The following is a 16,989-nucleotide window of genomic DNA, read 5'->3' as shown; positions in this document are numbered from 1 at the left end:
GTCCCAAAATAAATATAATAGCACAAAGAATAAGCCGCAAAGACAATGTCTAGGACTACACTAGAATCACCTGAAATCCATCGGTTTGGAGATGTTCTGAGTGGAGCAGAGAAGAGATAATACTGTAACATTTAATCCAGTCTTGATTAACTAAAGAATGAGCTTCTCTTGATTGTATGACGCGCATCATTGGAATATTCACATTGACAAAGTAACAAGCATTTTTAAAGGGGAGAAAATGGAAACATGATACATGTATTACATAAAAAGCAATACACGGGGCTGTTGGCACAAAGGAGAACCTTCATGAGAAAAGGTATTGAACTTACATGAATCCTGAGATTGCCCTTTCAACATGCATTAGATAATCAAGGATTGTCGATAAGTGGCTGGTTAAGTACGAATATAAAGAATTAGAATATCAAAACAAATGAACAGCAAAATCAGCCTCCTTGTTTAATAGGATAATTAATAATCCTCTACTTTGTGCGAAATTGCTGAAACTCAGGCTCACACCTCAAATGAGAAAAGGTATTTCAAGAATGTCTTCAAAGCCTTGAGAATATTAAAGCATACATTGCACGGCACATGCTCCGGCGACAATGGCTCTGCGGCCATTTTAGTACATCAAGCTACGTTGGACCCTACACTACACCTCACTCTCAACTTTAATCTTACCAAAAACATAAAGTGCAATCCTAACGCTAGCCTAGAACAGGGACCCGTTTCAATGACAAAAATGACAAATGACAAAAATCAGTGACAAATCTGCTGATACCATATCAGAAGCAAGGATTTCAGTAGCTTATAACAAAAACTGTCATTTGTCACTGATGACAAGTTTTGTGAAACACCCCCCTGATGTCGCCGGAGCATATGCTAGATCAAAGGAACCGAGTACAGTTGGAGAAACCCAACCATTTTGTCCAGGGATTAATACCACAACCTACGCTGCTTTTTATACTCGGAGATAAAGAAACCTACGGACATGAGTTAAGAGAAAAGGGCAGTGCATAGTGCTTCTAAGCTTTGGTGCTGTTAAGTCGTTGGGGCATAGACCAGGGAGGGAGGGACGGAGGGAGGGAGAGTGTGCTAGCTAGGTACTACTCAAACAGTGGTCTGGTTGATATCTTCTGCATCATGGCCCTCTAGGAGAGGGTACCCTGCCAGCAGCCTGTCCTCGTTCCTCAACGGTCCCCATTTCTCTGACGGTGAGAGGCATGTATGGAATCTCTGTGCGATGATAAAGAAAAACACACAAAAACACAGCATAAGTATATTCAATATTACAGTGACAGTCTTTGTATTTGTGTTCATAATCCATATATCGATGTAAAACAGACATTTTCAGATATTTGTAGCCTGGTATTGAAAGGTTACAAATTCTTCTTGTCACAGCAAATGCTAAACATTGGTTCAAACATAGTTTTGGAAGTGCCCTGGTGAATAAGAGCATGCATGTATTTCTGGTAAAATAAACAAATCAAGCAATCGTGGAACATTCCATTTTTACGTTGATGAGAGGAATTTTGAAGTGCCTCGGAGCTTTAGTTTCTTCTAAACACTCTAGAACAATAAACCAACAGATAAATCTTTCATAGACCATTACGCTATCTAAATCTTGTTTAAACTAAATACTTTGATTACTTAAGTTATCTAGAGCTTACCTAACTGAATTTCTCAGGACTTGTGTTCATTGTAGTCAGATAAAATAAACAAATTAATGAATCTGGATCCTAGAAATGCATATTTGTTCCAGGCGAGTACTTTAGGAGTACCCTACAGCTTTAATACCTACATTCATTGACTAGCTTTCTAGTAATTACCCAGACAAAATTTTAGTTGAGTTCTACTCATGCAAGTACATTGCCTGCAGCCAATGAGAAAAGTTGATTATGTACAACTGGTGTGTACTGCCTGCTTTTTAATTATCAGAATGATAAGAGATAGACTTCATCTAGCTGACAGTCACATTTCCTGCACACAGAAATGTGTATATGGGACTACAGAAATACATGTGCCATGAAAATTTAGTCCAAACATTTCAGCTTTCTTGCCATATTTTTAATATGAGGGTATCTGATAAGCAATCCTTAATTCCTTATCAAGGGGTATTTCATCCTTTGATATTCTTCTACACCATATAAACTAAAAAGGGAATGAAAAAGTTCATAAATTATTTCCCCCCTTTACTAGAACTTGACTTTCTCTTTAAAATCGCATAAATTTATGAATGTCTGTGATTTAAGGTGCGATGGCTCAGTAGTAGAGCAGTGGTCTCGTAACCAGGAGGTCCTGAGTTTGAAACCAAGTCAATGCGGAAGTCTCCCTTAGTAAGGCATTAATCCTCATTACCAAGATCCTCACAGAGGACTTAAAGCCGTCGGTCCCCTGGTTGCTTACTTACAAGCATACATATACTTTCTTAGCAGTCAGGGGGGCGTTTCACGAAGATCCTAAGTTGAACTTGACTCTAAGTTGGACTTAATGATTATAGAAAGTTGTTAGCATCCTTGAAAATATTTTGTAAAAGTTATTTTAAAAGGCACAACATGTTGATTTAAATCATTCTTATTTTCTATTATCATGGGAGATTTCTTGTTCTTGATGTGGAATTTATGGAAAGTCTAAATGCTTAATTTTTTGCTTTTCTTTATAAAGGTACAAATGGCTCTCCATAATATTTAAGACAACTTAGAGTTAAGTTTGACTTAGAATCTTTGTAAAACACCCCCCTGGTCAAAAACAAACAATTTACCTCTCGTATCGATCCCTCCGTCTTGAAGAGAAAGAAGAAGAGGAAATATCCTGGAATGAAGATCATCGCAGAGAGAGCCATCAACCATCCTAGAGTCTCACCCCACTGAGGGTAGGTGTAGCTTGCATCGTAGATCAGGGGTTGGTATACCACGCAGAAGAAGATGAAAATGAACTACAGAGAAACAAGAATGATATCAATGTGAATGGATAGCGATAGGTGTAGCTTGCATCATAGATCAGGGGTTGGTATACCACGCAGAAGAAGATGAAAATAAACTGCAGAGAAACAAGAATGATATCAATGTGAATGGATAGCGGTAGGTGTAGCTTGCATCATAGATCAGGGGTTGGTAAACCACGCAGAAGAAGATGAAAATGAACTGCAGAGAAACAAGAATGATATCAATGTGAATGGATAGCGGTAGGTGTAGCTTGCATCATAGATCAGGGGTTGGTAAACCACGCAGAAGAAGATGAAAATGAACTGCAGAGAAACAAGAATGATGTCAATGGATAGCGAATATCACATGATGGAGCTCAACATTGACTGGGGAATGAAGGAAGATGATCCAAACATCAAGAAAGACTCTTTAATTTGAACAATATTTCTACAAAGAGAAAGGACCAGACCTGCCAACCTCTGGAGTTAAAAAACTGTATTCTTTAATCCACAAAGTTGTATTTTACTGACAAAAGTTGTATTCTTAAAAATAAACAGGGACTGTTACGCAGATCAATGCCTCATACAGTTCCTAAATACAGGAAGACATTTCTTTATGGATCATTGGTTGAATATCAATATGCCTAATTTCATCACGACTGGTGTGTTTCGATGAACCAATGAACATCCCCCAATTGCCGATGTGAGATGCTTGTAGGATACTTTGTTGTTGTTGTTAAAAATCATATTTTATTGAGGAAAAATCGTACTGGTTGGCAGGTCTGAAGGACCCCCATGGTTTCTTACAATAACTGAACATACATACTACATGAGATAATTATTCTATGTCATTACATATATTCTTTAAAAATGGCAATTGAAATGGCTAATGGGACGAAATCTGCTTCCCATTTTTTTATCAAGTGTATGAAAGTTCAATCTAAAAAAAAACATGTGCTAGATTGGCTGCCAAATCCCCCGATGAATTCAGCTGAAATTAGATAATTTTTTAACAAGAGATTTAATATCATTTACTTTAATGCGAGTCATGTACAACGTTCACTTCTGGACTAATCGGGGCTTTGACCTCGCTATTTCAAGGATTTTTGTTAACAATGTCAAGTATCCCAAGGTTCGTTGAGTGTTTGACATAATGAAAGAATCGAAAGGAAGTCCACTTTGACATCAAGGTTGTTTTGATAAAAGCAATGAGAGAAACAGTTAAGGAAATGTATGAAAAGAATCTGTCAATGAATAACAAAATTTTTAAGTATCGCTGTTTTAAAGCTGTGATCAGTTATACAGTGATGATAATCAAAACATTGGCAAGTCTGTGATTATTCGTTTGAATCAGCTCTTCATTTGTTTTTATTAGAAAATGTCTATAAACTTCATAAAAATGTTCTCAGAAGAAATATTAAAAGAAAGAAGGGCATTACCTCTGTGATTAATAATGAATTAATGCCCTATTGACTCCTGACAGATTATATGTCCCAGGTCATATTTTTACACAACCCTGATGTTAAAGATAAATATTTTAATAATTCCCAAAACAAAACATAACATACAGAAAGCTGCTCACAAGATGTGTGTCATCCAGTAAAACAGAAAATCACAAGAGGTGAGCAATTTAGCTCAGGTAAATAGAAAAAGAACTCTAAACTGATAAAAATAATACTTAAATATCACTGTGAGAAAATCACAGAAAAACGCCCTAATCCTAAAAGAGCTCCTGTGAACAGTAATTTTTACACTGATCACATCCATTACTACTTTAAAAATCCTAACTTTCTTATCTCTTAATTTGATTTTCCTCTTTCCCTGATCTACTTCTCTCATTATTCTGTTTTTATTGAGAGCAACTTGATATCAACTTGATATCAGGATAAACTTCCACTTTAAGCTTTGTGAGAAGACAGGAAAGTCAATCGATAGTTTTGACAGCTGTATAAACTTAAACAGAGGATGTACATCAGGAAAGAGACAAAAAGACATGGACAAGGATAATGGCAATGTCCGATAATCACTGAAAGAAAATCATCAGTATTGATGGAAAATACATAGTGTACATGCTAATTACACCAACAATCTAGTTAATTGGCTGCTTCCAAGTTCCCATGGGAAACTTTATTTAAAAAAAAGGTTTAATCAATCCCCTCTTTCACTCAGAGCTTTGCATGAAATATTTCTCCCATTATGAGGAAGAGTACCATCTTTAGATAAAGCCATTATGTGCTTGAATAATTTGTTTTGGGAGTCAAAGACCAAATATGCCTAATTCTCTGATCAGAAATGCAAGTTGGTTTTAAGCGATGAGTCTAAAAATACAACGAGCCATACTGAATCTGCAATTGCTTTGTATCTTTATGTCCGACAAATTAAACTGCCAGAGCCTGAAATCACACACAAAACCTCAGTCACACTGCTAAACTGACTCTAACTGACTCAAAACCGACTCTAACTGACTCTAAACCGACTATAACCCATAACTGACTCTAAACCGACTCTAACTGACTCTCAATTTACTCTAAACCAATTCTAAACCGACTCTAAACCTAAATCAGGGGTAATGCAATTTTCTGTTTGGTCTGCTACTGGTCTTCTTTGGTGCAACTGAGAAACTGCCCTGCAACAAGACATCTCTGTCTGATGCAATTTTGTGACTCGTATTCCTCTCACCAACAAGCCATTCACAAACATGACGATACTATTTTTCTGTGCTTCTTTTAGATTTCTTGTTCTTTTTTGAAGTGTACCAATCACAAAAAACAGATTTTGCTCTGGATGTTGGGGCTTCCATGTCTATATACTAGATCTAAAATATGTGTTTAAAAAATTCTATGAAGAGATATACATTGTAAATTTAGATACAATCTCAACAACACAATGCACTCATAAGTGCTTGCATAGGTTGTCCTTTACTTTCTTCAAACTCCTTAATAATTTATTCATAGAATGCCAAGTAGAGGTTTCTGAGGTAAGCTGTACACAAATTAAATATTAGAATATGAAAGATATCACTTTTTTTTTCTTCTTTTGTTTTTTACTGTCTCATAAAAATGAGCAAAATTAGGGTTAAGGGTATTTTGTCTTACCACAATGACAAAAGGAGCGATGAACATCCAAGCAATCTGCCAGTAAACAGGGATTCTGTAGCCAAGCATAACCTTCAAGTCCTCCACAAATCGTCCAGCACCTACAAAACCACAACAGAAACAAGTTATTTCATCTCATATGTATAAGTATACACACAGCTAGAAATAATTGTTTGAATAATAGGTATCTATATGATATCCTAGACACAGTCTACAGATAAGCACAGATACAATGAGTTGTACCTTTGAATAATAGGTACAACTCATTGAAGCAAAGGGTCACATGTATCAAAGAGAATAAAATGTCTAAGAGTCTACCTTGACTACATCCGCCCCAAATCAATGCTCTTTCAAAGTCAAAGTTTACTTTGCAAGTATATCTTATTCTTTGTTCATGTACAGTCAAAACTGTTTTAGCAGTAGTTTCCCTCTAAGAAGAGGTAAAACTTGTCTACAGTCGCATGTTTTCCTGTTTCTGTCTGTTGGATGGCCTTAATAGACAGGTTTGACTGTATACTCAAGGAAGCCTTAGCAGAAAGCATTATGTCAATGAATGGGAGGTATCTTACCATATACATAAGATATAACGAGACACTCTGACACAGCGACTACCAACGTGGTGAAGGTACTTGCAAAGTTGTCGATTAGGGTCAGCCAGTATATTCCACTCTGTAAAAACAAATAATTTATTAGGAATAATAACCAAAGTTGAAAACTGTTATAATGTTTTTTATAAATGTAATGCTTCCTTGTTTTTCAATTACAGATCGATCAATCAATCTTATTTACTGGGTGTAAGCCACAAATATGTTTAAACTATTGTTATAATGTTGTTGACTACTTTTTGTACTGCAATAAATGCTACTTTATAAGGGGAAAAACACAACTTCAGGACTGTGTCGATATCCTACTTCTCTACTTTTTACAATCACCTTTCCCCGTCAAAGAAGAAATAGAATCAAGATTGTTTTTCAATGAGTAACATCATTAAAGGTACCAGTTTTCTTACTGGTATTTTTTAGCAGCTTCCTTCCCCCACCCTTCCCCCCCCCCCCGTAAAAAAAGCTCTTAACCCTTACTGTACTGGGGGGGTGGGGGGGAGCCTGGGAGGCCCCCCCCTCAACATTTTCGAAGATCGCGCCGCAACCGCTCGGAATTTTGAATTGTCGTTTCATGACTTTTTCCCCTCAAGTCTTACGCACATTTTGATACCATTTTCGTCGAAATCGGATATACCTGTAAGGTGTTACATAACAATTAGTATGCGCATGTCATCAAAAAAGTGCTATAATTGCATATATTCATGTACAAGCAGAAATGTGAAGATATGAATTGATATCAAATTGCTTTATATGTTTCTCAAAGTAACTTGATGTATTTCAGAATAAAAGAATACATTAGAAATAAAACAATAAATATAATAAGAAATAAAAAACAATAAAATACATAAGAAAATAAATAGTCGAAAATCGCATCAAATTTGCATAAATTATCATTATTAAATACATCAAATAACTATTTTGTGTTATAAAAGAAGTTTCATATGTATAATGAGTTTCAACATTACAAAAGTGGAATCTGACAACTTTTGTAATGATTCTAGTTCCCTATATGTATATATTTCCAGATTTGATATTCATGAATGTGTATTCATAATTTATGCAAATTAACCTATGCATTTTTAAATATCATAAAAATAATGAAACTTCATGAATTTGAGATGAAGGAAACATTTATTTAATACATTTTCAAGATTCTTCACAAGTCTACGGACAAATATGTAGAGTTTTCTGGAAAAAGCATAAAATTAGAATTAGGCTATAACGACAAAAATTTGCATATTAGGAAAAAACCAATTATACCATCTTGTTCCTTACATAAATATCTACAAACATGCAAATTTTCGCGTTCATCGGACATTCGACGGCCGAGATCATAGGGGGGGGGGGGGGCCTTCCCAGGCCCCCCCCCCCCCCCCCAGTCAGAGAGTGCTCGAAATAGCCCAGTACAGTAAGGGTTAAGACACTTTTTCATTAAAACACGTTTTCCATTGGGAATTGGGTATATCATAAAATGTATTGGACATGAGCCAAGGTTATCATATTCTGAATTGTAGATCACTCAATGTGTTTACTTTGTATATTGACCCAAGAAGCATATCAACCTTAAAGAGAAGGTTAAGTTCTGGGGGAGGTGAAAAGTTGAAAACTAATTTGTGAGCGCTATCATTGTATTATGCAAGTGTGGAAGAACATCAGATAAAAAATGTACCCTGAAAAGCATGGCTCTTCAAATGCCTCAATATTCTAAATATGTCATGTAACATACAAATCGGGACGGAAGTTCATGTAGTCCCATATACATCTTTCTGTGTACAGAAGTCATTATCATTTTGATGATTCAAGAACCTTGCAGTACACACAAATACTTATATGCTAGATGATAAACCTTTTCTGATCGATTCCACACCGTTTCTTTCACAATGCAATCACATGACCAGAACTCAACTTTATCTTTAATGCTACTTTACATACACAGGAGTTTGCTGAATCTATTTGACTTCTCCTCTTTTATGAAGCAATAAAGCATCTGATTCCATGTAACTGATTCTATTTAACTGTTAACTGTATCTTTTACTATTAATAATCTGCTGAGCTTGCAGTTTCTACACTGTCTATTGTATGTATATCAGTCTGGCCCTTTTATCTGCAAAGTAAATTTCTCTTTAGATCATTATCATTTGAATTCTAGGAAAACTTTATTTACAGGTATACCGGTATCAACTGTAAAGTAACTGACAGTATATTTTTCAAATCCTGTGAAATGTTATATGTACGTATGAAGGTAAGAAAAGTATCATCGTAGGGCACAAAAAAAGCATCCAAAAAGTTTCAACATGTTAAATTATAATCATTAACAAGTATTGATCCATACTTTGTAAAATTGTTTGGGCTTTAATGCAAAATAAAAAAAAAAAAAGGATGCATAGAGTAAATTTCCTGAGAAAAGCAAGCAATAAGTAAACTATTAAAAAATTGCTTGGTTAATATCATATAATCCATTCCATGTAATATGTATAGGAATGTAACCAAGAAAAATGAATACAGAGGTAAAGATCCCTTGCAGTGTAGACAAAACATGATCAACAATTTTCTCTTTTACCACTGTAAAATGATAATCACGTTGATTCAACCTTTCTAAAGCAAAAACATTTTCCTCAAGCACTCTGAAATAAATTTGGAAGCAACTAAACTATTTTTAACTTTGACTTCAAAATTCTAAATAAAGCCTTAAAGGGACTTGGTAACATTGTTCAGATGAGGGAAAATGGTGCTGGTAGTGACTTCAATGCTAGATGTACAATTAAAGATAATCTGAAAGTTTGAGTGAAAACAGACCATTATTAATGATACAAATTGGGAAAAACTGATCTGATCGGTTCCTTATTTCTCCCTACTATATTATAACAATTTAATAAAATTTTAGGTGAATGAAAATCTTTACACAGCAATGATTTGGCTCTATATACAATTCCAGACATTTAAGTGTTGAAAGATTTTTGAAAAGCCTGTTTTATGTTTTATTTTCATGGAAAAATGGTTGTGAAAATAATTGGGAGAATTTACTGTAAAAGGGTGTCGCACAGTGAGGCCTTCAAAGAAAACCGTAAATATCTTTGTGGTTTGAGAATGTGTTCAGGATTTTTTGCATGTTAAAGGGTTAGTGCAGTAGAAGGAATATGATAAGTAACATTTCATACAAAAATTACGCAGTTTTTTTATCAACCTTCAACCATATTACCGAGTCACTTTAACTCACTCAATGCCATTTGATCAATGTCCTACTTATCAGTTTAATATTATAGGCTTACCTGTGTTACAAGGAGGATGCCAATGAGAAACGTGACAAAGGAGATGATTCCCGTCAACAAGGTCTTTCTGCCTCTCATGTAAGGAATGTTCTCTTCAACAATGTCGTAAAGGCCAGAGACAACAGTCTCCACATCAACAAACTGAAAGGTTAAAGAGGTTTTAATAAGAAAAGTATTGTGATGATGATAAAAGCTGCTTTGCCTTTCAGAGAAGAGGTAGTCTCGGCCAGATTTAGACCATGCTAAATTTCAATAGTGTTCTCTTTTTTGTCTCTCTCACTATCTCTCTATCTCTGTGCCTATCTGTCTCTCTAACCCCATCTCTCTGTTTGTCTCTTTCTCTGTCTGTATGTCTGTATGTCTGTCTGTCTGTCTATCTCTCTCTCTGTTTGTCTCTTTCCCATTTTCTCTTGGTTTCTCTGTTTGTCTCTTTCTCCGTTTGTCTCTCTCTCTCTTTCTGTCTATCTATTTTCCCACTCCTCTTCCCCCTCTTGTACATGTATGTATATTGGCACTGAAAAATGTGATAATTCAGTTCCTTGTGACATTTTTTCTTTAATTTTACAAACCCTCCTAAATCTTAGTAGTAAGGTAGGATCCAGCCTTCCCAATAAAATAAGAAAACAATTTCCAACACAAAAACATTTTTTTTAATGCATCCCTTTCATAAATGGAGCATTAAAAACCAATAAACGGACTGCACTCATGCATGTAAGCTGATAGAAATGTAGGATTCCCTATTCTTTGACAGTAAAAAATTGTTTTGACATACCTGACTGTCTAGACCAATGGTGATGAACATGAAGAAGAAGAGGACTGACCATAGAGGAGCGAAGGGCATACGTGCTAAGGCTTCAGGGTATACAACAAAGACCAAACCAGGGCCTGAAAGAAAGAGATTACAAAGACTTCTATTATTCCATAGTGCCTTTCATTGAAATATTAAAGCTGCTGAGAAATCTTGCACATAAAGAAGAAGCAAGGATTTGCACAATTAAACTACCCTTACATAATATTACAACAAATACAAATCAGGGCCTGAAAGAAAGAGATAACAAGACTACTGTAATTACATAATGACCTTCATCATCAAATAAGCTTCCGGTACTGTAAAATTTGGCACAGGAAAGGAAAAAAACGATGATTAGCATATCAGCTATCGTTTGGCACAGCAATCGAAGGAACATTGCTTCACATGGGTTTCCTAGAGCAACCCAACATTTGTAATAAATACATTGGTATGGAAGATCAGAGAAACAGAATGAGGAAAGTTTGAAATATGTGTTATGGCTGCGCTATATAAAAATGTTTAATTATTATTATTATTAGTCAATGGATTGTAGTCATGGGACAACTCTTCTATTTGTTGTGTGCAAAAATATCATTAATATCCCTTTTTTTCTTCATAAGTGCCTTTTCACTTGGGGCACCGATCAAAATATAGTATAGATAACTATAGATCCTCTATACAGAAAAGACCGACTGAATTTCTAATTTTGAAAATGTTAATATTTTATGTGTTGAAACAAATTGGTAAGTAGTCTACTTTGTCACAGTGTCATTACACATTCAGCCAATTGGGAGTGCTCATGTGTATATTGATTACAATAAACAAATTCATAACTCTCTTATTTTTTGTCTGAATTAATTCACTTTCACCAATCTGCTTATCTGATTTTTTTTCTTCTTTCTTTTAGAGTAGTTGTCTGTTAAGGTTGGATTTCCCCATTAAACAGTGGTGATTTACCTCTCCATTAAAGTGTACTTTAGACTTGGTCAATTCGTTTCCTTTTCCAGATCAAAGATAAGTTCTTAATATGAGTAATATGATGGATATATCAAATGTCTTCACGTCATTTGAAAACCACATAAAAGGTCAAGGCTTATGGGTATGGCAATAGTACAAAGGTCTTGAATAGTGTGATGAGAGTCTTTCAAAGCTATCTAACCTATCTCAAGGGGGGGGGGGGGGGGGGGGGGGGGGGGTAATCTTATCAGAGCCAAAAGGGTGATAGCATTGTAGTAAAGTATATGACGTAATGCCCTTCTGGCTCTATACAGATGATTTGTATAATAAGTTCTACTGGTAGCAGAGGGGCAGAGACCACAGTGTTACAGTGACTCAAGTCTGCCTATTGTCCCAGGCATGGTAGAATCCCAACATTTGCAATTATTTGTAATTAAGTATCTTTCATGGCGAAACCTTGTGGTATAGGGGTTATTTGATAACCAAATGTTGCGAGTGACTTTATGTTGTAATCTAATATGAATGACCGTTTTTGGTATTTTAAAACTTAATGTAAATAGTTTGGTTCTTTGATACATTTATAACTATTAACATTTGAATGAATTCAATATGAAATCAATATGATATCAATGTGAGTTCAATATGAAATCAACATGAAATCGATATGATATCAATATAAAATCAATATAAAATCAATATGAAATTTATGACATTAAACCCCATTCATCCAACTTGGAAGTTTGCAAATGCTCATTGGTTTCATAAAGCTATCTATGAGGAATATTTCTATGAAGAATAGTAAAAATTTTCTTGAACATCCATATCGATAAGAAATTAGTCCAAACTGTCTTGCCAACAAAATAAGATGAATGAATAAGAATAGACATTAAAATGATTTTTAAAGGACTCAGTGGAGATTGAATTCATACACACCTGAAGTAGCGACCTTATCGATGGGGAGACCCGAGTCAAACGACATGAAGCCAACAACAGAGAAGATGACAAAACCTGCGAAGATGCTGGTGCTACAGTTCAGAAGGGCGATGATGATCCCGTCCCTGTATCAAAAAATAACATTCGTTATAAATCATTATTATACATCATCATCGCTAAACATCATTATCAAACATCATTATCAAACATCATCATTATCATACATCTTTATAAAACATCATTAAAATCATCCATATACAAAATCATAATCATCATTCCTATTTCATGTGCTTTAAAAGCAAAATGTATTATTGGTACTGATTATCATTTCAATTTTCAATTCATTGTTATACATCACCAATATGTAATATTTTTATAAATCATATCTTTAGAATGTACTTTATTACTAGTAAAATGGGTTTGTATTTGCAATGCATTCTTCACTTTAATAACAAGAAGACATTATGAAAGCGCACACCATTAAGGGCAAAAATTAAATTGACTAAGATATTATTGTCGATTTCCATTAGTAATAGTAACAATTTCACAATATCTATAGGTGCTAAAAGAAATGGAACCAAAATGATAACAAATTGGAAAAGAAAAGACATGTTTTGAGGGTAGTAACACAAACTGTTCTCTGATACAAAGTGCTACGTGGGTCCAGATTTTTATGCAGGTACATTTTTTTCAGTTTTGTATATATAGTCTGGGAATGTTAAAGGAAGGAATATAGATACATCAGTTACTCCGATGGAAGAGTATAAGATATAGATATATACCTGTAGAAGTTATTGTTGAACTTGTTGTAGCTAGCCATGGTCAGTAGACCACCCCAGGACGGTCCAAGAGAGTAGAAGATCTGAGCAGCAGCATCTTTCCATACCTTCATATATAAACCAATAAAACACATCAACAAACAAATCAAGATTTAGAACTGTTGAAGTAAATGTTCTTAAACATCAAATTTATTATGCCAATTTCTTTGGATTTCAATGGATTACCCAGGCAGCATTTCATGAAACCATCATTAATACAAGTTAATTTGCTGACAATCTATTGAAACATGTGTATTACCACGTTTCAATGGATGGTTGGTAAAAACTTTTACTGGTGATGGTTTTGTAAAATGAGACCCTGATGACTATGCTTGAAATCTTATATATTTGCTTCCCTTTAGAATTCCTTTGATAATGATGAAGTATTTAGTATTTAATTTCTTTCTACATCAGAAACTACTGGGTATTATACAGATATTGCATGCTCTGCAGTTGAAAAAAATACGATATATGAATAAACAAAATTAGAAAGTTCCTTAAAGCTATTATGATTACCAAAGCCAAAGCTGAAAGATAATTGGATATCAGAAACTTTGATTACATGAATAATGCTTTCAATCTTTGTTATATAAAATAAGGGTATTTGCAATGGCATGCTTTGCTACTATCCAATGCCAGGCACATTATCATAACGTGTCTCTCATGTCTACAGTATGCAACTAAGATAATGAAAAACAACAAGGAAGTGATGTTTGGCATGGATGCACTTAAGTAAAATATATAAATAGAATTAAAAATTAATAATATATCAGGAAATGCACTTGCAAATGCCTAAATTTATACTGGTAATGTCCTTTTTGCATGCAAAATATCATAATACACACATGATAAGAGACTTGACACGACTCTCATTAATCCTGAGTAAATATTCTCTTCAGAAGGGCTCAAGTGTGTTTTGTAAAATCGTCCCCTTAGACATATTTAGTGTGGAGCCATACTGCAAACGATAAAAGCTGAGATAACAGCATTAAAGGTAATACAAAGTTTTGGTATGGGGTCATAAATTTGGTTCAAATGAACATATTGGAAGCATATACGATCCTACAATATTTAGTGATCGTTGTCGCGGTCGAAATCGACTCTAAAGTTATGAAATTGTAAATAATAAACACTTTATGTAGAATAGCTATCTCTCAAGGTCAAGATATGAATTAAGCTATAAAACAATGTTTATTGACTAAAATTGACTGATTAGCTATTCTCGTTCGGAAATTATATAACACAACTACATACTCTGAGATTTTCATTGTCGCAGCTACCATTAAACGGCCGTAGGAGCTATTTGAAATTTATCAAAATTTACCGGGAGCACCAGTAAATCTTTATATTCAATTTTTCTCGAAAGCAGAAGTGTTTTGGGGCTAAAATTTATGGTGTTTTTAATACATCCACAGGGGCATCCAAATATATTAAAATTGTAAAGAATCACTATCCGCCCAGTTTTCAAAATTTCCCAAAACTTTGTAATACCTTTAAAGAAGAGCATCACCTCATATGACCAGAGGAACTACTTGATCTCACAATCTCATTGGCTAAAAATGAAATTCCTGCCATATTTTTGGCAAGAGAGAAGGAGTGAGAAGCTTACCCTGGGGTCCTTGAGTCTGCTGAAGTTAGGCCTGATGTAGTAGAGGATACCGTCTAGGGATCCTTCTAAGGTAAGGCCACGGATGAGCAGGATCGTCAACACAATGTAGGGAAAGGTTGCAGTGAAGTACACCACCTAAATCAACATCAAATTAGGAAAAAGAGAAAATATATTATCCTCTTTGCTCCCATTGTGTTTCAACCACTTTTTAAAGAAAAACTAAATGCTCTGAATACATCAGATTTCCTTTGAACATCGTATTAGCAACACCTTTCTCGTTCATTGTTATCCTGTAAGCCCTTAAAATGTAAGTTCTATAATGAAGCTTTAAAGGGATCCGGTAACTTTGTCTCAGATTCGGAAACAACATTCTGGATTTAGCTCACGCTGCAATGATAATTATAGACCTTTAGGTCAGTCAGGAACCCCACGACTTGTACAAGCTGATCGCCTGTCTGATTATCAAGATATTTATGATTGGAATAAAAAAAATTGAAAACCGTTTGCCAAACCGTTTTCATAACACTACAGTCTATTGGGGAAAACGAGTATGGTAAAACCGGTCACTCAAAGATTTTTTACTTTTTTAAGGCACTTCTCCATCATTTTAAAGCGAATTTTTTTTTAGGGCTTCGATATTACACCATATCACAGACACTGATAACATGTACGGCCGTGTATCTCAGATTTAACATTGTTAAACGATCCCTTTAAGAATTTGCAAGTTTGTATGTAAATATAATGATTTTAGATTTGCATTATTGCCAATTTGATTTTTTTCCTATATAAATACTCATTCGACCAAACAAACTATGTATCATATTAAAAGAAACATACACATATTGTGCAGTAAGTTGTCTTCTCACAAGTACATGTAATTCTGCTGACATGAATTATTAACAGAGTTCACATTTAAAGCTTATCTGCCGTAGTTTATAGGAGGGATTAGACTGCCCTGCAAGGTCACTGGATAGGTGGTTATCTCATCAACTCAGCTCTCAGTTAACATAAGAAAAAGAGGATCATGGGGGACCAATGGTCACCGATTAGTCATTGTTTGTTATATAGAGGGCGCAAGTAGCTAAAAGTAGTGCAGTGGGCCTTTAATGTGGAATATACTGCAGGTATTTGCAGTACCAGCTTAAAGTTTAATAAATTCATCTCGTTTCCTAATGAAGTGTGCCTGCAAATTGATAATCTGATGATGCATTATACAAATTCCATCAATTTCACGGTAATTGCTATATTTAGGACACTTTCCTGGTAGTCTTTTGAGTTAATAGTGATAAAATATAAGTGAATATGTGTACCTGAAGTAAAGGGAAGAACAAAGCTCCTATCACGTTTAAAGTGTTGATTTTCTTCTTTTTATTTTGAAAATGTAGTCTATTTCATTTGTATAATTTTGTTCAGGATTAATTCATCTCTGGTAGAATTGTTTATGCTTTGCCCGATTTGCTCTATTATAAATATATCAATAATACTATTGAGAACACCCTAGCTAAACGAGGCATGTTGTAGTTATCATCATCATTACTATTATTATAATCTTTCAGTCATATTTTTTAACATGCATTTATGTCATATTCACTGTGTCTAGCTTCACTCAGCAGAGAGCAATGACTTTAATAGGCTGTCCTTGTAGAACGGACTCATGGAACCTGATTACAAAAGACAACAATTAACTGACCTATCGGTATCTCACTCTTAAAATATCCACTGTATACAGAAGGATGAGATAACGGGTACATCCTTCAGATTTTTTTTAAAACCCACAAACAATTGTCAATCAAAATACTTGGGTGACAATCTGGGCTGTATACTTCACAAACCCAGTGCTTGAACATTTTGATTGAGCTTTCCACACTGTTTCAAACTAAATTTGCTTAGCTCAAGTGAAAAAGAATGGACGGAAATTGTATTTTCACTTTAAAATACTAAAGTGAAATGTTGATCGTACCCGAAACAGGTAAAAATGGTATGGATTTCATAATCA

At 34.7% G+C, this 16,989-nt stretch overlaps 1 protein-coding gene across 2 annotated transcripts in view; it reads right to left on the bottom strand.

The window, feature by feature from the left end:
* Window positions 1-380: 380 nt before the first annotated feature.
* The window catches only part of LOC105442292 (sodium- and chloride-dependent glycine transporter 1-like), a 50,595-nt gene continuing 33,986 nt past the window's right edge, over window positions 381-16,989 (bottom strand). The window contains exons 6-14 of one of the 2 annotated variants that reach the window (XM_030980479.1): window positions 14,994-15,128; window positions 13,349-13,452; window positions 12,567-12,691; window positions 10,659-10,771; window positions 9,887-10,027; window positions 6,585-6,684; window positions 6,016-6,116; window positions 2,759-2,932; window positions 381-1,233 (exon numbers count right to left, since the gene is read on the bottom strand). In XM_030980479.1, the coding sequence (XP_030836339.1) occupies window positions 1,108-1,233; window positions 2,759-2,932; window positions 6,016-6,116; window positions 6,585-6,684; window positions 9,887-10,027; window positions 10,659-10,771; window positions 12,567-12,691; window positions 13,349-13,452; window positions 14,994-15,128 (1,119 nt within the window). In that variant the 3' untranslated portion in view covers window positions 381-1,107. Of the gene's footprint in view, window positions 1,234-2,758; window positions 2,933-3,085; window positions 3,245-6,015; window positions 6,117-6,584; window positions 6,685-9,886; window positions 10,028-10,658; window positions 10,772-12,566; window positions 12,692-13,348; window positions 13,453-14,993; window positions 15,129-16,989 lie in introns of those variants that run through there. The other variant, XM_030980480.1, reaches the window with a different exon arrangement.

The sequence above is a fragment of the Strongylocentrotus purpuratus genome, unplaced genomic scaffold (assembly GCF_000002235.5).
Source record: "Strongylocentrotus purpuratus isolate Spur 01 unplaced genomic scaffold, Spur_5.0 spur5_scaffold_11, whole genome shotgun sequence".
Lineage (NCBI taxonomy): Eukaryota > Metazoa > Echinodermata > Echinoidea > Camarodonta > Strongylocentrotidae > Strongylocentrotus > Strongylocentrotus purpuratus.
Note: the sequence above shows the minus strand (reverse complement) of the source record. Positions and strands in the feature narration are given on the sequence as shown.